This window comes from Molothrus ater, chromosome 28, assembly GCF_012460135.2.
Source record: "Molothrus ater isolate BHLD 08-10-18 breed brown headed cowbird chromosome 28, BPBGC_Mater_1.1, whole genome shotgun sequence".
NCBI classification, from domain to species: Eukaryota; Metazoa; Chordata; class Aves; order Passeriformes; family Icteridae; genus Molothrus; species Molothrus ater.
The window spans coordinates 4,412,260-4,434,990 of record NC_050505.2 but is presented as its reverse complement, the minus strand read 5'-3'; the positions used below and the strand labels follow the sequence as shown (position 1 = coordinate 4,434,990).

Genomic DNA, 22,731 nt, shown 5'->3' with positions numbered 1-22,731 from the left:
CCCCTGCGGGCGGAAATCGGCCCCAGGTTCAAACTGCCCGCAGGAATCGCAGCGGGAAGAGCCGGGAAGGAGCCGGGAAGGAGCCGGGAAGGAGCCGGGAAGGAGCCGGGGGTTCCCGTTGCCCGCAGGAATCGCAGCCGGGAAGGAGCCGGGCATGGGCCGGACCTGCCGCGAGTCCCATTTTTATTACTACGGCATCAAATTCGCGCTCTCCGCCTACGCCACGCTCTTCTCGGTACGTTCTTTCCCATTTTTCCCCATTTTTTTCCCCCTTTTTTTCCCCGTGTTTCCCAGCGTTTTTCCACGTTTTTCCCAACCGGATTTGGCTTTTCCAGCCCCTTTGGCTTTTCCAGCCCCTTTGGCTTTTCCGCCTCCCAATTTCCCCTTGCCGGACCCCAAATCCTTCAGGAAAACCCGCGGTGCCCCCGAACACCCAGGGCCGCTCCAAACTGGGCAATTTAAGGCAATTTTGGGCTCCAAACGTGGCGATTTTGGGGTGAACCCGCGGGTTTTGGGGTTTTCTCCAACCTCATCCTCCCCCTTTGATTCCTTTGTGGCCCCGAGTCCCATTTGGAGCAGAAAAAGCCGAGAAAATTCAATTTTTTTTCACCCCCCAGGTGCCCCCTGCAGACATCGAGGGGGTTTCAGCCACGTTTTTGTCGGAAAAATCCCCAAAAATTTGAATTTTAGGCGGTTTGGAAACCCTGGACTCTGCTCGGGGCGGGGTTTCCCCTACCTGGGAGCTGCAAACACCTGCGGGAGAGGGGAGGGGAAAACCGGGAATTCCGCCCCTTTTGGGGTCTCTTTTTGGGGTTTATTTTGGGTAATTCCGACTTTATTTCCAAATATTTCCTCCCCAGGGTTAAATAACCCCGGGGTGGGGCTCATTGTTCAGGTGCGAGCGCAGAAATTCCTCTGCAGGTGCCCGGAAATGGTTTTAATTTCGGTTTTTATTGGGTTTTGACCCGTGAATGAGCTCGGCCAAGGCCAAAAGTCACCAAAATTTGGGGGGTTTTTTTTGGGATTATCTCCCGGATTTTCGGGGCTCTCTCAGGTGGGAAAGCTCCAAGAGGTCAGAGCTCTGTGACATTCCCAGAAACCCCCAAAATTCCGGATTTCTGCCACGTTTCTGGCTCAGGGTGGAGTTTTGGGTGGGGTTGGTGCAATATTCCAAACAAATCCGGGGCAAATCCCAACATTTGGGTTCCCAAGGAGCCGATCCCGTCCAGTTTGGGGTTTCCCAGAGGTTTTTGGGGTGTTGAAGGAATTGTGGGATTTTCCTCCCAGTCCCACTCTGGGAATCATGGATGAACCCTGGGACAATTCCCGGATTTTTGGGGGGAATTTTGGGAGAGCTCCATGGAGAACCCACCAGCGAGAGGCTCGGATTGGTCCAAAAACCGGGAAAACAACCCCAAAAAAACCCCACTTTGGGTGGTTTAACCCCTCCCACCTCCATCCCCGGGATGCTCCCAGACAGGAATTCTGCTCCAGGGAATCCGGAGCCTTTCAGCCTGACCTAATTCCGGCCTCATTTGCATAATCGCAGCCCAATTAATTCCTGGGCAATTCTTTTCCCACAAAAAGGGAGAGCGGATGTTTCAACCGACCCCGATAATCCTGAAAACTCCCAAAATCCTGAATTCCATGGATTTGGAGTCACCTCCACGGTTTGGGGATCCCAGGGAGGGAATTCCATGGATTTGGTGTCCAAACCAGGTCCGGGAGGTTTTAATGAGGGAATTCCATGGATCTGGGGTCATCGCCTTGGTTTGGGGATCCCTTGGGGAGAATTCCATGGATTTGGAGTCACCTCCATGGCTGGGGATGCTGAGGAGGGAATTCCATGGATCTGGAGCAATCTCCACAGTTTGGGGATCCCGGGGAGGGAATTCCATGGATCCAGGGTCACCTCCATGGTTTGGGGATCCCAGGGAGGGAATTCCATGGATCCAGAGTCCAAAACAGGTCCGGGGAGTTTTGAGGAATTCCATGGATCTGGACTCATCTCCTTGGTTTGGGGATGCTGGGGAGGGAATTCCATGGATGTGGAGTCACCTCCACCGTTTGGGGATTCTGGGGAGGGAATTCCATGGATTCAGAGTCCAAACCCAGGTCAGGGAGGTCTTGAGGAATTCCATGGGTTGAGGGTCACCTCCATGGTTTGGGGATCGCGGGGAGGGAATTCCGCGGATCTGAAAAACCCGAAAATCCTGGAAATCCCCAAAAACCCCAGGAAAACCCTGAAAACTCCAAAGCCCCCATGAAAACCCCCCCAAATGCCCCGAATCCCGGAGTAACTCCCGGCCCTGTCTCGTTGCAGCTGCTGGGGCTGGCGCTGCTGGCGCTGGGGGCCTACGCCGAGGCGGAGCGGCAGCGGCTCCGCACCCTCGAGGGGCTTTTCCTGGCGCCGGCCGTGCTGCTGCTGCTGCTGGGCTCCTGCGTCCTCCTGGTGTCCCTGGTGGGCACCGTGGGCAGCCTGCGCGACAACCGCGCCCTGCTCCGCGCGGTGAGCCGCCCGTGCCGCGCCTCCCTGCGAGTCCGGGGCCGCCTCCCTGCGAGTCCGGGGCCGCCTCCGTGGTTCGGGAATTCCACGCAGCCGGGGCCGCTCCATGGTTTGGGAATTCCACACATCCGGGGCCACCTCCTTGGGATTCAATGGGATTCTGGGGCCGCCTCCGTGGTTTGGGAATTCCACGCATCCGGGGCCGCCTCCATGGGATTCAATGGGATTCTGGGGTCACCTCCATGGTTTGGGAATTCCACACATCCGGGGCCACCTCCTTGGGATTCCATGGGATTCTGGGGTCACCTCCATGGTTTGGGAATTCCACACAGACGGGGTCACCTCCATGGGAGTCCAGGGTCGCCTCCGTGGTTTGGGAATTCCACTCAGCCGGGGCCGCTCCATGGTTTGGGAATTCCACACATCCGGGGCCACCTCCTTGGGATTCCATGGGATTCTGGGGTCACCTCCATGGTTTGGGAATTCCACACAGACGGGGTCACCTCCATGGGATTCCAGGGTCGCCTCCGTGGTTTGGGAATTCCACACATCCGGGGCCGCCTCTGTCCATCCAGGGCCACCTCCGTGGTTTGGGAATTCCATGCAGCCGGGGCCACCTCCATGGGATTCAATGGGATTCCGGGGTCACCTCCATGGTTTGGGAATTCCACGCATCTGGGACCACCTCCATGGGATTCTGGGGTTGTCTCCGTGGTTTGGGAATTCCATGGGTTCCGGGGTCATCTCCAAGGAATTCCATGGATCTGGGGTCATCTCCATGGATTCTGGGTCATCTCCATGGTTTGGGAATTCCATGGATTCCAGGGTCATCTCCATGGTTTGGGAATTCCATGGATTCTGGGTCATCTCCATGGAATTCCATGGATTTGGGGTCACCTCCGTGGAATTCCATAGGTTCCAGGGTCGTCTCCATGGAATTCCATGGATCCAGGGTAATTTCCCCAGTTTGGGAATTCCATGGATTTGGGGTCACCTCCATGGCTTGGGGATCCCAAGGAGGAGATTCCACGGTGTTTTCCCTCCTGAGGTCCATCCCGGGATGCAAATTCCCAGGACAGGAGAATCCCCAAGGAACAGCAAATTCCCAGGAGAACTGAATTCCCGGGAGCAGCTTTGTGGGAATGGGGCGGTGGAAAGCCGGGAATTGCTGAGGACAGGAAGGAGCAATCAGAGCCCTTGTGGGGTGGGGCATTGTCCCTTCCAGGAGAATTCCCAGAACAAAAGCAATCACGGAGAGAGGCCCTGGAGGAGCTCTTGGAGCTGAGCTGGGCCTGGCAGCTGCAGCTGCTTTTGGGCTTTTTATGGAAAAACGGGGAAATTGTGTTCAAAAGGATCCAGATTTGTGTTTTAAAGGATCCGGGATGGCCTTTAAAAGGACTCAGGATTTGTCCTTAAAAGGATCGGGATTTGGACTTAAAAGGATCCAGGTCCATGTTTAAAAGGATCGGGATTTGTGTCTAAAAAGATCTGGGCTGGTGTTTAAACCTGGATTGGTGTTTAAACCTGGCTTGGTGTTTTAAAGGATCTGGGATTGGTTTTAAACCTGGGTTTGGGTTCCAAGGGTCTGGGATTGGTGTTCAGAAGGAGCTGGGCTGGTTTCTCCCCTGGTTTCTCCCTGGGGCCGTGCAATTCCCGCTGGAATTCCGGCTGATTTGTGCCTGCTCAGTGCAATTCCCGCTGGAATTTGGCTGATTTGTGCCTGCTGGGGTGGAGCTGACAGCTCCATCCATCTCCCGCCTCCGCAGCATCCACCGGGAACGCTCCGGTCCCCAAATCCCTGGGATCGATGGCCTGGAAACCCCAACCCCAACCCCGGGGATTCGGGCTCTGGAGGCGCCGGAGTCCAACCACTCAAATTCCGCGTGCTGGGGCTGGAATGTCCGGATTTGGGAATAATGAAGGAGGAACAAAACCTCGGAGATCGTTAAGGGAGGGAAGGAGCAGCTCCCAGAGGGATTCATCGATTCCCGAGGCTGCTGCGGGAATTGGGATTGATGAGCTCGTTAGCGGCCGCGTTAATTGAATCGGAATTGAGCGGCTCTTCCTGACTCAGCATCCAGGGCCGGAGAAAGATTTCCTTGGGAAGTTTCTCCAAGAAATCCGGAATTTGTTTGGGGCTTTGTGCCGGGGGAGGCCCTTGAGCTCCTTCCCAATCCCTTCCTGACCCTTCCCAATCCCTTCCCGATCCCTTCCTCATCCTTCCCAATCCCTTCCTGACCCTTCCTGATCCTTCCCAATCTCCTTCCCAATCCTTCCCAATCCCTTCCCTACCCTTCCCGATCCTTCCCAATCTCCTTCCCAACCCTTCCCAATCTCCTTCACGATCTTTCCTGATATTTCCTTATCTCTTCCTGTTCCCTTCCCCGTCCCTTCCTGGTCTTTCCTGATTCCTTCCCAATTTTTCCTGATCCTTCCCAACCCTTCCTGCTCCTTCCCAATCTCCTTCCCATTCCCTTCCCAATCTCCTTCCTGATTCCTTCCCAATTTTTCCTGATCCTTCCCAATCTCCCTTCCCAGTCCCTTCCTGACCCTTCCCGATCCCCTCTCTGGGACGGACAGTGACACATGGGGACACCGAGGTGGGAATTTCTGCCAGAATTCCAGTAAAAACCGGGATTCCGGTGGCGAATTCCTCATTTCTGGGTGTCGGGGTCGGGACCGTCCGCCCTCTCCCCCTCGCAGTTCTTCTGGGTGCTGCTGCTGATCTTCCTGACGGAGCTGCTGCTCATCCTGGTGGAGATCGTCTTCGAGAGCAAGGTGGGACACGGGCACGCCCGGCATTCCCGGGAATCCCATCCCTGAAAGTGGGATGGGCACTCCCGAAAATGGGATGGTTATCCCCCCAAAAATCGGATGGTCATCCCCAAAAATTCCATTGTCACTCCCAAAAATGCGATGGTCACTCCCAAAAATTGAATGGTTATCCCCCAAAAATGGGATGGTCATCCCCAAAAATTCCATTGTCACTCCCAAAAATGGGATGGTTATTCCCAAAAATTGGATGGTTATCCCCCCAAAAATCGAATGGTCATCCCCAAAAATTCCATTGTCACTCCCGAAAAACGGAACGGTCGTTCCCAGAAATGGAACGGTTATCCCCAAAAATGGGGCGTTCGTTTCCCCAAAAGATTCCATTGTTATTCTCCAAAACACAGATCAGTCATTGCCAAAAAATGGAATGGTCATTCCCAAAAAATGGAATTTTTTTTTTATTCTTGACCATGGAATTGTCGTTCCTGAAAACGGGATGGTCATTGCCAAAAATGGGATGGTTATCCCCAAAAACTCCATTGTCATTCCCAAAAAATTCCATTGTCATTCCCAAAAACCAGAATGGGTATTCCCAAAAATGGAATGGTTATTCCCAAAAATTCCGTTGTCATCCCCAAAAACAGGATGATTATTCCCAAAAACAGGACGATTATTCCCAAAAATTCCATTGTTCTCCCCAAGAATTGAATCGTTATTCCCAAAAATTCCATTGTCATTCCCCAAAAACAGAATGGTTATCCCCAAAAAACAGAATGGTTATCCCCAAAAATGGAATGGTTATCCCCAAAAATGAAGTGGTTATTCCCAAAAACTCCATTGTTATTCCCAAAAAAATGGAATTGTCATTCCTGAAAATTGAGTTTTCATTCCCGACCACGGAACTGCCATTCCCAAAACTGGAATTGCAATCCCTCGGGATGGGACTCTGGGATGCGGCAGAAGTTTTGAAGTTGAATGAATTTCAAATAAGTTTTAATTAATTGGGATGATATCAAAAGCGAATTAAACCCCAAATAAAGAGGGAATTGTGGGGAGCACAAATCCCCCTCTGGAACAAGGGATCTTCATCAGACCCCCAAAAATCCCAGAATTAATCGGATTTCAGCTGAAATCAGCCACGACCGGGAATTAATTTCGATATGCAAATCAGCTTTGTTGATATGCAAATGAGGAACAGGGAAAATCGGGCGGATAAAAATTCCCTGGGTTGGGTGCGGCAGGAACGGATCCGGGCAGCTCCAAAATTGTGGATTTTACCCCAAAAAATCCCCCTGGGACGGGGTAAATCCCTGCTGTGGTGTGAAAAACGGGGGATTTTGTGCTGCTTTCCATGAATTTCCCCAACTTTTGGGTTTCTCCATCCCAGATGAACGAGGTTTTCCACTCCAACATCCAGGAGGGAATCCGGCACTACTACGACGACCTGGACTTCAAAAATATCCTGGATTTTGTGCAGGAAAAGGTTTGGATGGGGAAAGGGGCAGTTTCCCAAGGAATTCGTAATCCCATTCCCCAATTCCCCTGCATTTTCAGGGTTTTCCCCTGCATTTCCAGGATTTTTCCCCCGGATTTTCAGGATTTTCCCCTGGATTTTCAGGGTTTTTCCCCTGCATTTTCAGGATTTTTCCCCTGCATTTTCAGGATTTTTTCCCCTGGATTTTCAGGGTTTTCCCCTGGATTTTCCCCTGGATTTTCCCATGGATTTTCAGGATTTTCCCCTGGATTTTCAGGATTTTCCCCCTGGATCTTCAGGATTTTTCCCCTGGATTTTCAGGATTTTTCCCCTGGATTTTCAGGATTTTTCCCTGCATTTTCAGGATTTACCCCTGGATTTTCAGGATTTTCCCCTGGATTTTCAGGATTTTTTTCCCCTGCATTCTCAGGATTTTTCCCCTGGATTTTCAGGATTTTTTCCCCCTGGATTTTCCCCTGGATTTTCAGGATTTTTCCCTGGATTTTCCCCTAGATTTTCAGCGTTTTTCCCCTGCATTTTCAGGATTTTCCCCTGGATTTTCAGGGTTTTTCCCTGCATTTTCAGGATTTTTCCCCCTGGATTTTCAGGATTTTCCCCCTGGATTTTCAGGATTTTTACCCCGGATTTTCAGGACTTTTCCCTGGATTTTCAGGATTTCCCCCCTGGATCTTCAGGATTTTTCCCCCAGATTTTCAGGATTTTCCCCTGGATTTTCAGGATTTTCCCCCTGGATTTTCAGGATTTTCCCCAGGATTTTCCCCTGGATTTTCAGGATTTTCCCCCTGGATTTTCAGGATTTTCCCCCTGGATTTTCAGGATTTTTTTCCCCTGGATTTTCCACTTTTATTCCCATCCCTGGGGTGTTTTCCTTGGGTATCTTCCCCCGCTTTGGGATTTTTTTGGGTTTTGCCTCCCCGAGCTCAACCCAGGGGGATTTTTTGGGAATCACCCTGGGATTTGTGAAAAATGAAAATCCCAAAATTTGAGGAGGGAATTCTGAGAATCCAGGGAAATCCTGAAATCTGTGCCTGGACGATCCCAGGAATTTTTCCTGCTTTCCCTTGGAAAATGGGAGCAGAGGGAAAAACCTCTCCCAAAATCTGCTCCTGGATGAGTTTGGTGCTTAAAAAATGGGAAGAATCCAGACCAGGCTCATTTTTATTCCGTGGAGGGCTCGCAGTGACTTTGATTGGAATTTGTTTTTTTATCTTTGCTGCAGGACAAAAAGAGATTTTTTTGGTTTTTTTTGTATTTGAATTTTTTCCCTTTGTAGCTGCAGGATTTGATCCCAATTTATCCTGACAGGAAGAGAAATCCCTGAGGAGCTGGTGGGGATTTTGGGGATGGCTGAGAGCCCCCAGGTCCATCCCTGCCTTGGGAAAAAAGGGATTTGTCAGCTGGAATTAAAGCGTGGAAGTGGGGATGGAGCTGAGCCACGCCCAAATCCCTCTGAAATGGGGATAAATGGGAAAAATTCCCTTTTTTTTTTTTTCTTTTTTTTTACCCTTGAACTTCCCTGGGAGCAGGGGAAAAATTGGGAAGTGGAGATGCAGGGAATGGGATGGGAATTCTGGGATGGTTTGGGTTGGATGGGATCCTAAAATTCCTCTTTTTCCATGGGTAAGGAGCCCTTCCCCTGTCCCAGGTTTTTCCAGCCTGGTCTTGGACACTTCCAAAGGATCCAAAATTCCCTGGGAATTCCATCCCGGGGAGGAATTCCCATTATCCCAATTAATTCTGATCCCAATTAATGATCTCCCATTATCCCAATTAATTAGGATCCCAATTAATGATCTCCCATTATCCCTGTGCCCACGGGAATCCATTCCCCGTTCTCCCAGGGCTGATCCCAAACTCCCTTTCCAGGATTTTTAAGGAGTTTCTAGGGCTGGAAAATTCCCTGGGAATTCCATCCCCGCCTTTCCCAGGGAGGGATTTCCTCCCAAAATCCCAACCCCAAATCCCTTTGGAGCGGGAATCCCTCCCTGTTTCCCCTGGAATGTTGGGGTTTCCCAGCTCTCTGTCTCCCTGTGTTTTCCCCGTGTTTTTCCCGTGTTTTCCCCATGTTTTCCCCATGTTTTCCCCGTGTTTTCCCCGTGTTTTCCCCGTGTTTTCCCCGTGTTTTCCCCGTGTTTTCCCTGTGTTTTTCCTGTGTTTTTCCTGTGTTTTCCCCGTGTTTTCCCCGTGTTTTCCCCGTGTTTTCCCTGTGTTTTCCCTGCAGTTTTCCTGCTGTGGAGGGGATGAGTTCCGGGACTGGGAGGTGAACCAGTACCACCGGTGCAACGGCAGCGGCGCCCTGGCCTGCGGGGTGCCCCACTCCTGCTGCGTCCGAGGGGTGAGAGGGGAAAACATCCCGGAATCCATGGGGGAAACATCCCAGAAATCCAGGGAAAAGATCCCAAAATTCCAGGGGAAAACATCCCAGAATTCCAGGGAAAATATCCCAGAATTCTCCTCTGCCCCACTCCTGCTGCATCCGAGGGGTGAGAGGGGTAAATGGACCGGAATCCCTGGGGAAAATATCCCAGAAATCCAGGGAAAACATCCCAAAATTCCAGGGAAAATAAACCTCCCAGAATTCCAGGGTAAATATCCCAGAATGCCAGGGAAAGTATCCCAATATTCCAGGGAAAATATTCCAAAATTCCAGGGAAGATATCCCAGAATCCCTGGGGAAATATCCCAAAATTCCAGGGGGAAAAAAAATCCCCAAGTTCCTGGGTGAAATCCCAAATTTCCAGGGAAAAAATCCCCAAAATTCCAGGGAAAAAAATCCCAGAATTCCAGGGAAAATGTCCCAGAATTCCAGGGGAAAAATCCCAAAATTCCAGGGAAATTAAACCTCCCAAAATTCCAGGGAAAAATATCCCAGAATTCTCCTCTGCCCCACTCCTGCTGTGTCCGAGGGGTGAGCAGGGGGTCCCCAATTCCTGGGGAAATATCCCAGAAATCCAGGGAAAAAAAATCCCAAAATTCCAGGGAAAATATCCCAGAATTCCAGGGAAAATATCCCAAAATTCCGGGGAAAAAAAAAATCCCCCAAAATTCCAGAGAAAAAAAAATCTCAAAATTCCTGGGGGAAATCCCAAAATTCCAGAGAAATCCCCTCTGCCCCACTCCTGCTGCGTCAGAGGGGTGAGCAGGGGGTCCCAGAAATCCAGGGAAAATATCCCAAAATTCGAGGGAAGATATCCCAGAATTCTATGGAAAAAATCCCAAAATTGCAGAGAAAAATCCCAAAATTTCAGAGAGAAATCCAAAAATTTCAGGAACAATATCCCAGAATTCCAGAGGGAAAAAATCCCAAAATTCCAGGGAAAAAAAAAAAACCCCAAAATTCCCAGGAAATCCCCTCCAAACTTTTGCTAAAAGTTTGTTTCACCCAACCCCAGAATTTGGGTTAAAATTGGTTGAATCCAGCGCTGCTCCAGGATCCCACCCCAGGGTGAAACCCCAGGATCCTGAAAAACCCCAAAGACCCCAAAGACCCCAGGAAAGTTTGGGATTAGTCCCGGAAAGGCAGCGAGGAGAATTCCCCATCAATCCCTCATTGCTCCTAATGGGAAAAGAGGTTTAATTAGGCTGATATGCAAATGAGATGCAGATTTGAGCTCCTCTCTAATCAAGGCCTTGATTAAGGATCCCGAGGCTCCTGGAGATGGAATCAGGGGTTCCTGCAGGGAGCTTTTTTTGGGTTTTATTTTGGACAGTTTGGTAAAAAATAAAACCTGAGCAGGGGGAAGGGAGAGGGAAAATTCCTCCTGATCCAGAGGGGGAGAATCTGGGGAGCTTCTGTTGGGAATGCTGGAGGAGGCCTTGGAGCAACCTGGGAGTTTGGGATTTTGGGGTTTTGTCCCTGGTGTGGGGTGGGATTTAGGGCCCCTTCCCACCCAAACCACTCCAGGATTCCCCCAGCTGGGACTAGAGGGTGCTCCAGGAGGAAAATCCATGGAATTCCCATGAATCCGTGGAATTCCCGTGGTTTTTCCAGGAGGGAAAGGCCCTGCCTGTGGCTCTGAGGGTTTTTGGGAACCGAGTCCTCCCCAAAGGCTCCGGAACCTGGGAAGCACCAAAACCTTGGGATGGGTTTGGCCTCGTTCCTTAAGGAACCAGGCCCAGAATTCCAGGAGAAGAACCAGGAGAGCCAAATCCCTTGGGAATTTCCTGGCCTTGAATCCCATCCCATGGGGACAATTCCCACTGTCCCAGGGATCCCGGGGCAGCCCCAGCTCCTCTGGGAATTCCCTCCCAAAATCCCCAAATCCCCAAATCCCATTTCAGTTTCCCCCTTTGAAGCCATTCCCGGTGTCCTGTGCCTCCATCCCTTATCCCAAACCCCTCCCCAGCTCTCCCGGAGCCCCTTCATGTCCTGGAATGTTCTGGAAGCTCTCCCTGGAGTTTCCCTGCTCCAGGGGAGCATTCCCAGCTCTCCCAGCCCGGCCCCAGAGTCCTGGAATGGATTGGGTTGGGATTTGCCCTGAAGGCGCCTCAGCCCCAGGGACACCCCAGATTCCAAGGGGCCCCTCCAGAATTCCCAATTTCCTTTGGATTTCTGCTGTTTTCCTGGGATAAACTGGTGCCCTTTCCCAGGATAAACCCCACCCCTTTATCCAGGTTAACCCCTCCCCTTTATCCCAGGTTAACCCCGCCCCTATCCCGGGTTAACCCCGCCCCTATCCCGGGTTAACCCCACCCCTTTATCCCGGGTTAACCCCGCCCCTTTATCCCAGGTTAACCCCGCCCCTATCCCGGGTTAACCCCGCCCCTTTATCCCGGGTTAACCCCGCCCCTTTATCCCGGGTTAGCCCCGCCCCTCTCCCGGGTTAACCCCGCCCCTATCCCGGGTTAACCCCTCCCTTTTATCCCGGGTTAACCCCGCCCCTTTATCCCAGGTTAACCCCGCCCCTTTATCCCAGGTTAACCCCTCCCCTTTATCCCAGGTTAACCCCGCCCCTTTATCCCAGGTTAACCCCGCCCCTTTATCCCGGGTTAACCCCGCCCCTATCCCGGGTTAACCCCGCCCCTATCCCGGGTTAGCCCCGCCCCTCTCCCGGGTTAGCCCCGCCCCTTTATCCCGGGCTCACCCGTGCTGTTTTTCCCCCAGGCTCCCGGAGCGGTTGTGAACACCCTGTGCGGGTACCGCGCCCTGGACAAGGAGGTGACCTTGGAATTTTTGGGAATTCTCTGCTCCTTTTCCCCCCCAAATCCCCCAAAACCAAACGCTCCCCGCGGGAATCCCCCTTCCCCAGCTGCTCCCAGCTCGGTTTTGGGGCTTTTCCCTGGAATTTTGGGGCGCTTTTGGTGCCCTGGGATTCTCACCTGGGAGTGGCCTCAGCCCTTCCCAGCGGGAAAAGGATCGAGGAATCAGCCGAGGGCAGAAATGTGGGAATTCCCTGCAGAAATGTGGGAATTCCCTGCAGAAATGTGGGAATTCCTGGTGGCAGAATTCCCTGCAGAAATGTGGGAATTCCTGGCAGAAATGTGGGAATTCCTGGCAGAAATGTGGGAGTTCCTGGCAGAATTCCCAGCTCGGACAGGCCCCAGCTGAGGGGATTGGATGCTCCAGGAGCTCTCCCCGAGCCCCAGAGTTGGGATTTAATCCCACCTCAGCTCCAAAACTTCCTTTGGAAGCACAAGAACAAAATTCCCTCCCCTGGGGTGGCGATTTGGGTCCGAAAACCCCAACCCGAGGCTGTTCCCGCCGAGATTCCCGGGAAAGCTGCAGAAAAAAACCCAAAATTCCCGGGAATTTGGGATCCTCTGTCTCTGCTCCGCAGCGCCTGGAGCTGCTGGGCACCATCCACGTGCGGGGCTGCATCCACGCCGTGGGGCTCTGGCTCAAGGACAACTTCCAGGCCACCCTGGCCATCGTCTGCGCCCTGCTGCTGCCCCAGGTACGGCTGCAGTTCCCGAATCCCGGCTGCAAAATTCCCAAATCCCGGCTGCAATTCCCAAATCCCAGCTGCAATTCCCAAATCCCAGCTGCAATTCCCAAATGCTGGCTGCAATTCCCAAATCCCAGCTGCAGTTCCCAAATTCCAGCTGCACATCCCAAATCCCAGCTCTAATTCCCAAATCCCAGCTGCAATTCCCAAATGCTGGCTGCAATTCCCAAATCCCAGCTGCAGTTCCCGAATTCCAGCTGCGCATCCCAAATCCCAGCTCTAATTCTCAATTCCCAGCTGCAATTCCCAAATTCCCAGCTCTAATTCCCAATTCCCAGCTGCAATTCCCAAATCCCAGCTGCAGTTCCCAAATTCCCAGCTCTAATTCCCGAATTCCAGCTGCAGTTCCCAAATTCCCAGCTCTAATTCCCGAATTCCAGCTGCGCATCCCAAATCCCAACTCTAATTCTCAATTCCCAGCTGCAGTTCCCAAATCCCAGCTGCAATTCCCAAATCCCAGCTGAATTCCCAGCTGGAAGGAGCCCCCGGGATCAGGGGTGACCCCGCAGTTTTGGGGTTTCAGCGCTGAGGGCTCGGCTCCTTTCCCTGCTGGAGGGGGGGAAATTCCTTTGGGATCCCAAAAAAATCCTTTGGTGGGGCAGGGAAAGTCATCCCGAGGCCTGGTCCATTAACAGCCGGCGGCTAATTGGGAATGCTAATTGGGAATGCTAATTGGGAACGCTGATGGGGAGAAATCCACGGGAATCCGAGCCCTGATGGGTCTGGAGTGGTTAATGGGGAATGCTGGGGGTAAAAATTGGGAATGCTGATGGAGCTGGAGTGGTGCCGGTAATTGGGAATGCTGGGGACAAAAATCCCTGGAATGCTGGGGGCAGATCCCTGGAATGCTGGGGGCAGATCCTGGGAATGCTGGGGGCAGATCCCTGGAATGCTGGGGGCAAATCCCAGGAATGCTGGGGACAGATCCCGGGAATGCTGGGGACAGATCCCAGGAATGCTGGGGGCAGATCCCTGGAATGCTGGGGGCAGATCCCGGGAATGCTGGGGGCAGATCCCAGGAATGCTGGGGGCAAAAATCCCTGGAATGCTGGGGGCAGATCCCGGGAATGCTGGGGACAGATCCCTGGAATGCTGGGGGCAAATCCCAGGAATGCTGGGGACAAATCCCAGGAATGCTGCTGGGTCTGGAGTTGCTCCCATGGCTGGGGGAATCCCGGATCCCCCAAACCCAGGAGCATCCCGGCCCTTTGGAAGAGAAAACCCCAATCCCATGGGAGAGGTTGTGTTCATTTCCCCCCCGCGCCAGGCACAGACTCCGCCTCCATCCATCCCTGGAATTCCCTTTTTTCCATTCCTGTGCTCCCACCCTGCTCTGTTCCCTCCATCCCCCACATTCCCTGCCCCTCCCAGCCTCCTCATCCCAAAATCCCTCCTGCCCTGGGGCTGCCTCTGTTCGATCCCGATCCCGGCGTTTCCAGCCCATCCATCCTCATCCTCCTCCGCGTCCTTCCCTGCCTCCAGCCGGGGCTGGGGCCGTGCTCAGGCTGGGAATGAGCCTCACAAATTCCAGCCTGGTTCTGGAGCAGCTTTTAGGGAATGCAGCTCCAGGTCCTTCCTCCCCCAGCCTTTCCAGGGATTTTTTTAATGGAGGTTATTCCAGGGAATCCTGGAATGGTTTGGGTTGGGAAGGAGCTTCAGGGTCCCACCCCACCCCTGCCCTGGCAGGGACAATTCCCATTGTCCCAGGGGGCTCCAGCCTGGCCTGGGACATTCCCAGGGATCCAGGGGCAGCCACAGCTGCTCTGGGAATGCCATCCCAGCCCCTCCCCACCCTCATTCCATCCCAAAACCCCATTTAGATCTCCCCTTTCCCAGTGGGAAGCCATTCCCTGTGTCCTGTCCCTCCATCCCTTATCCCAAATCCCTCCCCAGCTCTCCTGGAGCCCCTTCAGGCTCTGGAATGTGCTGGAAGCTTTCCCTGGATCCTTCCCTTCTCCAGGGGATCATTCCCAGCTCCATCCACCCTATCCTACCTGGGATCCCAATCCCTTCCATCCATCCATCATCCATCCATCCATCCATCCATCCATCCATCCATCCATCCATCCATCCATCCATCCATCCATCCATCCATCATCCATCCATCCATCCATCCATCATCCATCCATCCATCATCCATCCATCCATCATCCATCCATCCATCATCCATCATCCATCATCCATCATCCATCATCCATCCATCATCCATCCATCCATCCATCCATCCATCCATCCATCCATCATCCATCCATCATCCATCCATCCATCCATCCATCCATCCATCCATCCATCCATCATCCATCCATCCATCCATCCATCCATCCATCCATCCATCCATCCATCCATCCATCATCCATCATCCATCCATCATCCATCCATCCATCCATCCATCCATCCATCCATCCATCCATCCATCCATCCATCCATCCATCATCCATCCATCCATCCATCCATCCATCCATCCATCCATCCATCATCCATCCATCCCTCATCCATCATCCATCCCTCATCCCTCCCTCCATCCCTGTGAATTATTCCTCCCTCTGTCCCATCCATCCAGGCGCGGGGGCGGCCGTTCCCTCCCGGCAGCGTCAGTCCCGCTGATGGATGAGCCCATTCCGTGAAAAACGCGGAATTTTCCTCCAGCCGGGCGTTTTCCAGGCCGGCACCTTCATCTCCCGCTGACAGGGATGGAGAATGTTCAATATTTCCTTGGAAGATTAATTTGGGATTTGTTCGTTCTCCAGTCTCCCCCACGGCTCCGGGGGTTTTGCGAGCGTTGTCGGGCTGGGAAAAGGGAATGAAAGGGATTTGGGATTTTTCCATCTGAGCTCTCCAGAAATCCCAATTTAGGGAATGGAAAGCCAAAAAGTGAGGGGGGGAAAAAAACCCCAATTTGGGCTTTGTTAACTCTGGGAAAGTTCAGCATTCCAGGATCCCCCAGAACTGGGCAATGTTCCCAAACTTCCATGGAAAAGGGATTTTGGCAGGGAATTTGGGGAAACATCCATGGGCTTCCCTTTTCCACTGGAAAATGGGGTGAAAATGGAACTTTGGGCCTTTTCCTTCATTCCTGAGCCCTTTTCCCAGAGGAGGAGGAGGAGGAGGAGGAGGAGGAGAGGATCTGTCCGTGGGTTCCCAGGAGGATTTGGGGCCATTCCAGCCCTAATTCCCAATGGAAAACTGATCCAAAGGAGCCAACAGAGACCCCACAAGTTAAGCTGGGCTTTGGGATTGAGCTGGGCCTTGGAATTCTCCACGGGAAACAGGGCTCAGGTTTAGAGGAACCACGGAGTGCTTTGGGTTGGGAGGGACCTTTGGGACCGTCCCATTCCATGGAATTCCCAGATTTCCACTGGAAATTTTATGGATTCCCATAAACTCCTGGGATTTATGGATTTTTAATGGATTCCCATAAACTCCCGGGATTTATGCATTTTTTATGGATTCCCATAAACTCCTGGGATTTATGCATTTTTTATCCCAAAGCTGCTGGGATTTATGGATTTCCAAAGCTTCTGGGATTTATGGATTTTGTATGGATTCCCATAAACTCCCGGGATTTATGGATTTTTTATGGATTCCCAAAGCTCCTGGCATTTATTTACCCCCTGGATAAATAAAAAATCCTCTTCCATGGATTTGCACCCCTCGGGCACTCAAACCCCAGCCTGGAAAGGGTGGAATTCCATGCGGGAAGAACGGGCAGAATTCCCTAAATTCCGAAGCCAACAACTCCTGGCTCCCAATCCCAGCGAAAATTCCGTTTTTTGGTTTTCTCCCGGCCTCAGCCCTGCCCCGTTTGTTGCGTTCCCGTTTTCCCCGGCGGTGCCGTAACCGCGGAGCCGATATTGGATCCATCCATAACCCCCGACAGCTCCGCCCGCCGCGCGCGGCCCCGGGGACCGGGACCGGGAACGGGAGCGGGGCCTGGGATCGGGGCCGAGGCCTTGGCGCGGTTCTGTTCCCGTTGATTCCCCGTTTGCTCTGGGATTTGGGATTTTAGGTTGTTTTGTTCCCCATTTTCTCTGGGATTCATGATCCTGACTGAAGCCTCTGGATGGTTTTATTCCCTTTTATTCCCCATTTTCTCTGGGATTTGGGATCCTGACTAAAGCCTTTGGATGGTTTTATTCCCTTCCAAAATTCCCCATTTTTTTCTAGGGTTTGGGATCCCCATGGAGGGGTTTGGATGGTTTTATTCCCTTCCAGAATTCCCATTTTTTCTGGGATTCCTCAGCAGAGGAGCAGGAGCCACCCCTGCCCCAGACCCGGCTCTGTTTCCATGGAATTCACACACAAATCCTCCTCAGAGGCAAAAATGACAAATTTGCCCCAAATCCCACATTTCAAAGGGTTTTTCTGGCTCCGGGGGATCGGGATTGGGATTTTAATGGGGCCTGGTGACAGTTCCAGAATGGGAATGGGGCTGCAGCTGACGTCCATGGAAATGGGATTGCAAAGCTGAAATCCCAAAGGATTCGCTCTGGGTGGGGATCAGCACAATCCCATTATTATCCCCTTATTAATTATCCCCTTATTAATTATCCCCTTATTAATTATCCCCTTATTAATTATCCCGTTATTATCCCCTTATCCCAGTGCTGTCCCTGGCTCTCCCAGCAGTTCCTGCAATCCCAGAGCCCTTCCCAAAAATCCCAGCCCGGATGAGGCAGCTCGGCCCAGGCTGCGGGGTCACAGGGAATGCCCAGGGATTCCCAGATTTTGTGGGTTCTGTGCAGCCCATCCCAGATTCCAGGGGCAGGTTTGGACGGGATTTGGGGACAAATATTGGAACGTTCCTGGAACCTCCAGGTCCAGGCTGGACTGGGAATTGTCCCTGACCCCTTTGGGGATGTCCCTGATCCTTTTGGGATGTCCCTGATCCCATTAGGGGTCTCCCTGACCCTTTAGGATATCCCTGTCCCCTTTTAGCATATCCCTGTTCCCTTTGGGGTCTCCCTGTCCCCTTTAGGATATCCCTGTTCCCTTTCAGGATATCCCTGACCCCTTTGGGATAATCCTGACTCCTCTGGAGTGTCCCTGTCCCCTTTTAGGATATCCCTGACCCTTTTATGATATCTCTGACCCTTTTAGGATATCCCTGTCCCCTTTTAGGATATCCCTGACCCTTTTATGATATCTCTGACCCTTTTAGGATATCCCTGTCCCCTTTGGGGTCTCCCTGACCCTTTTTAGGATATCCCTGTCCCCTTTAGGATATCTCTGACCCTTTTGGGGTCTCCCTGACCCCTTTGGGATATTCCTGACTCCTCTGGAGTGTCCCGGGCCCCTTTTGGGATATCCCTGTCCTCTTTAGGATATCCCTGTCCCCTTTAGGATATCCCTGACCCCTTTGGGGTCTCCCTGACCATTTTTAGGATATCCCTGTCCCCTTTGGGGTCTCCCTGACCCTTTTTAGGATATCCCTGTCCCCTTTGGGGTCTCCCTGACCCTTGTGGGTCCCTCCCCAGGTGCTGGGGCTGGTCCTGGCCTGGCTGCACTGGCAGCAGCTGAACCAGCTCCGCTCCCGCTGCGATTCCGTGGATTCCGGGCCGGGCCCGGGCGCGGCCCCGCTGGACCTGAGCGGAGCCGGCTGCTGCTGGTGCCTGCCCCGGGAGGACGGCTACGGGAACACCGGGAACACCGGGAACGACGGGAATAACGGGAACGGCGGGAACACCTGGAATAACGGGAACGACGGGAGCAACAGGAACGACGGGAGCAACGGGAGCAACGGGGACAGCTGGAACGACGGGAACAACGGGATGGAATGGAACAACGGCAACAACAGCTGGAATGGCGGAGACACCGGGAATAACGGGAACAATGGGAACACCGGGAATAACGGGAATAACTGGTACGACGGGAATAATGGGAACGACAGGAACACCTGGAATAATGGGAATAACTGGAACGACGGGAATAATGGGAACGACAGGAACACCTGGAATAACGGGAATGACGAGAACACCACGAGCAACGGGAACACCGGGAATAACGGGAACACCGGGAATAATGGGAACACCGGGAACGGCGGGAGCAGCGGGAGCAGCGGGAATGCCGGCTGGGAGGAGGAGGAGGAGGAGGAGGATGAGGAGGAGGAAGGAGCCGCCTGCCTCCTCAGAGTGTGAGGAGCACTCGGAGCACTCGGATTCGGACTCGGAGCACAAGGTGGAAAAAATGGGATTTTTTCCTCTGGGGTCCTGGATTTTAATCTTTGGGAAAACTGGTTTTTTTCAAAAACTGTAAAAAAAAAAAAACAAAAAGGGATTTTTGTTCTCACCTTCCATTGGGAAAAGTGTAAAAAAATGGGGGTTTTCCTCTCATCTCCCATTGAGAAAATGGGGAAAAAAAATGGGATTTGAGAAGATGGGAAAAAATGGGATTTTTCTTCTTCAGGTCGTGGATTTCCTTTGGGGAAATTGGGGAAGAATTGGGGTTTTTATATTCTCAGCTCCTGTTGGGAAAAGTGTAAAAAAATGGGATTTTTCCTCTCAGGTTCTGGATTTCCTCTGGGCAAACTAGGAAGAAATGGGATGGGATTTATTGATGTTCCCATAAAAGGCTGCAGGGAGCGGGGCCAACCCTGAATTCATGGGGTGGAAGGGAAAATGTGGAATTGGGAACAATCCCAGGGGAAATCCTGACCCTAATCCAATCCCAGGGGAAATCCTGACCCTAAACCCATCCAATGGAAATCCTGACCCTAAACCCACCCAGGGGAAATCCTGACCCTAAACCTGCCCAGGCTGGGGGCGATTCCCTGGGGGCTGAGCCCGGCTCTTCAGGGGGTTTGGGATCATCCCATGGATGGGGGTTTGGGATCACCCCGCTGCTGGATTTGGGATCACCCCACAGCTGGATTTGGGATCACCCCACAGCTGGATTTGGGATCACCCCACAGCTGGAAGTCCCTGCCATTCCCTGAGCTCCAGACACAGCACCCAGAGCATTTTCCCTCTGGAATCCCCCAAAACCGATCCCAAACCCACAGAGAAAAATCCCCCAGAGCCCCACAGGCCCAAACCCCGCAGCTTGGGCTGGATTTCCCACATCCCAGCGATCCCACATGGAAACCCCATCCCCGTGTGGGGCCGATCCCGTGGGTTCCCTCCCTCCCTCCCTCCCCCGAGCTCCCGTGATGCTCCGGCCGCGATCGATCGGGATCGGGATCGGGATCGGGATCGGGGCTGGCGCTTTGGGGTCGCTGGGATGTTGGCAAGAGCAGCTCTGACTCCTGACAGTGCCAGCTTCCCCTGACCCCACAGCCCGAGCCCAAATCTCTCTCTGGGGAGCTCCAGGTGAGTTTGGGAGGGGAAATCTCATTTTTGGGGAAATCTCCTTTTTGGGGTTTCACGGGGTCGGGGGCCGTGCTGGGCTTGGCTTTCCCTGCCCGGATTTCCGTGGAATTCCAGTTGGGTTTTCCAGCTCTAACTCCTGCTCCTGGTTGGGTTTTTAGGGATTTAGGGGGGCAAAAGCTCCGTGTGGGAAAAATCCCAGATTGTCCGAGCCCGGAATCGATCGGGAGCCTCCATTTAACCGTGCCTAACAAAGCCTGGCTTTACCCCGGGGCTTCTTTGTGCTTCCCAGCTCATCCAGATCCCCAGAAAATCCCATTTTATCCCAGATTTATCCCAGCTGGAAGGGTCTGTACCCCAATCCATCATCCAGGAACCTGCCGGGATTTCCTGGGGCTTGGGATCCTTCATCTTTTAAAAGGTCATTTTTAGAGTAAAACTATTCCTGGGGGTCTTTTCCTGCTTTTTCTGCTTTTCCAGCTTCCTAAAATCCTCAGGGTTCACCCCGGAATGGTTTTGGGAATCCAAAGCTCGTGGATAAATCGTGGATAAACCTTATCCCTAAAACTGCCCAGTTTGGGGTTTCCCTCCTGAGGAAAAACCCGAAATTTGTTTGCCCTTAAATTAAATCGATCCTGCCCAAAAACGTCAGATTGACGGAAAATATCCCAAATCTTGGAAATCAAATTGAAATCAACTGGGATGGGACTGGAGCTGGACTGGAACAAACTGGATTTGAGTTGGACTGGGATAAATGGATTTAATTTGGACAGGGATAAATTTGATTTACTTTGGACTGGGATAAATTGGATTTGAGTTGGACTGGGATAAACTGGATTTAATTTGCACAGGGATAAATTTGATTTAATTTGGACTGGGATAAATGGATTTAATTTGGACTGGGACAAATTGGATTTTCCCAGGTAAAAGGGAATATATCCCCACTGGGATAAACTGGATTTAATTTGGACTGGAATAAACGGGATTTAATTTGGACTGGGATAAATGGATTTGAGTTGGACTGGGATAAATTGGATTTAATTTGGACTGGGATAAATTGGATTTGAGTTGGACTGGAATAAACTGGATTTAATTTGGACTGGGATAAATTGGATTTGAGTTGGACTGGGATAAATTTGATTTAATTTGGACTGGGATAAATTGGATTTTCCCAGGTCCAAGGGTCAGGGATCCCCACCCTGCCAGCCCCAGCGGCTTTGGCCGTTCCCGTTTTTGAGGTTTTGGGCCGGATTTGGGGTTTCTGTCCCCGAAAGAGCTGGAAAATGCAGGAATGTCCCTCGGGATCGCCCTCCGAGTGACTTTGGGAGCATCGACCGGGCGGGAATGGAAACAGCCGCGCCCGGGCAGCCGAGTGTGAAAGGCAATCGCTGGAGCTCGGCTAATTAGGGAGCCGTTAATTAATCCATCAGCAGCGTCCCTGGCAGGTCCCCACCGGGATCAAAGCGGGAAACGGCTGGAAGTGGAAAGGAAATGTGGGATCAGGGGCGGGGAAAGGAAAATTTGGGGTGGGGAATCCCTTTGGGGTGTGTGGGGTCACCCCAGAATTCCTGGAGATTCCAGGGAAATGTGGGATCAGAAATGGGGAAAATCCATTTGGGTCACTCCAGAATAATGGGAAATTCCAGGGAAATGTGGGATCAGGGATGGGGAAAATCCCTTTGGGATGTCTTGGGGTCACTCTGGAATAATGGGGGGCTCTGGAATTCCTGGGAATTTGTGTCGGGAATTGTGCCAGGCTCTGGAATTTGGGGAAATTTGTGTCCAGGGATTGTGCTGGGAAATTTCTGGAATGTTCTGGGCCCTCTGCCCAGCAGGGATTGGAGGACAGGGATGGGATCCCGGGGAAATCTCGGGAATGTGGGGAAGGGAGAGCGAGGCTGGCACAGGAGGGGCCCGAGGGTCCCCACTGGGACATTCCCAAGGGAAGGGTGCCAGAGCCGGGAGCTCCTTCCCCTCCCAGACCCCATTAAATCCCAGATCCCATAAAACCCCGGATCCCACTCAAATCCCAGATCCCATAAAACCCCGGATCCCACTCAAATCCCAGATCCCATAAAACCCCGGATCCCACTCAAATCCCAGATCCCATAAAACCCCAGACCCCATTAAATCCCAGATCCCATAAAACCCCAGATCCCACTCAAATCCCAGATCCCATAAAACCCCGGATCCCACTCAAATCCCAGATCCCATAAAACCCGGATCCCACTCAAATCCCAGATCCCATAAAACCCCGGATCCCACTCAAATCCCAGATCCCATAAAACCCCGGATCCCACTCAAATCCGTTCCCAATCGTTCCCCAGCTCCCCCGAGCAGCCGGACCATGCTGGAGGATGAGGATGGGATGAGCGAGCGCGGCCTCGGCGGCTCCCGGAGGAGATTCGAGGATGAGGAAGGTGAGAGAGATCCCAGGAATGTCCTGGAGATTTAAAAAATTTTTTAATTCCAATTATCGCTCCATCCACATCACTTTCACCGGGAATTTTTCCAATGTTTTATTACAATTTCTTTCTGCCCACGCCATTTTCACCAGGAGTTTTTCGCCCTAAAAAGTGAATTTTTTATTATCGTTATCTCTCCACCTAGATCATTTTCATCAGGAATTTTTTCTCCCAGAAAAATGAATTTTTTTTATTCCAATTTTCATTCTATCCACATCATTTTCACCAGGAAAATGATTTTTTTTTT

The 22,731-nt window shown here is 52.2% G+C and overlaps 1 protein-coding gene across 1 annotated transcript; it reads left to right on the top strand.

The window, feature by feature from the left end:
• Window positions 1-76: 76 nt before the first annotated feature.
• Window positions 77-22,418, top strand: LOC118695124 (tetraspanin-15-like). Its single transcript, XM_036396531.1, has 9 exons — window positions 77-235; window positions 2,324-2,509; window positions 5,210-5,284; window positions 6,666-6,761; window positions 8,995-9,108; window positions 11,878-11,931; window positions 12,551-12,667; window positions 18,193-18,892; window positions 22,347-22,418. Exons 1-8 carry the CDS (start codon window positions 155-157, stop codon window positions 18,850-18,852), a joined length of 1,383 nt encoding a protein of 460 aa, XP_036252424.1. The 5' UTR covers window positions 77-154; the 3' UTR covers window positions 18,853-18,892; window positions 22,347-22,418.
• The last annotated feature ends 313 nt before the right edge of the window (window positions 22,419-22,731 follow it).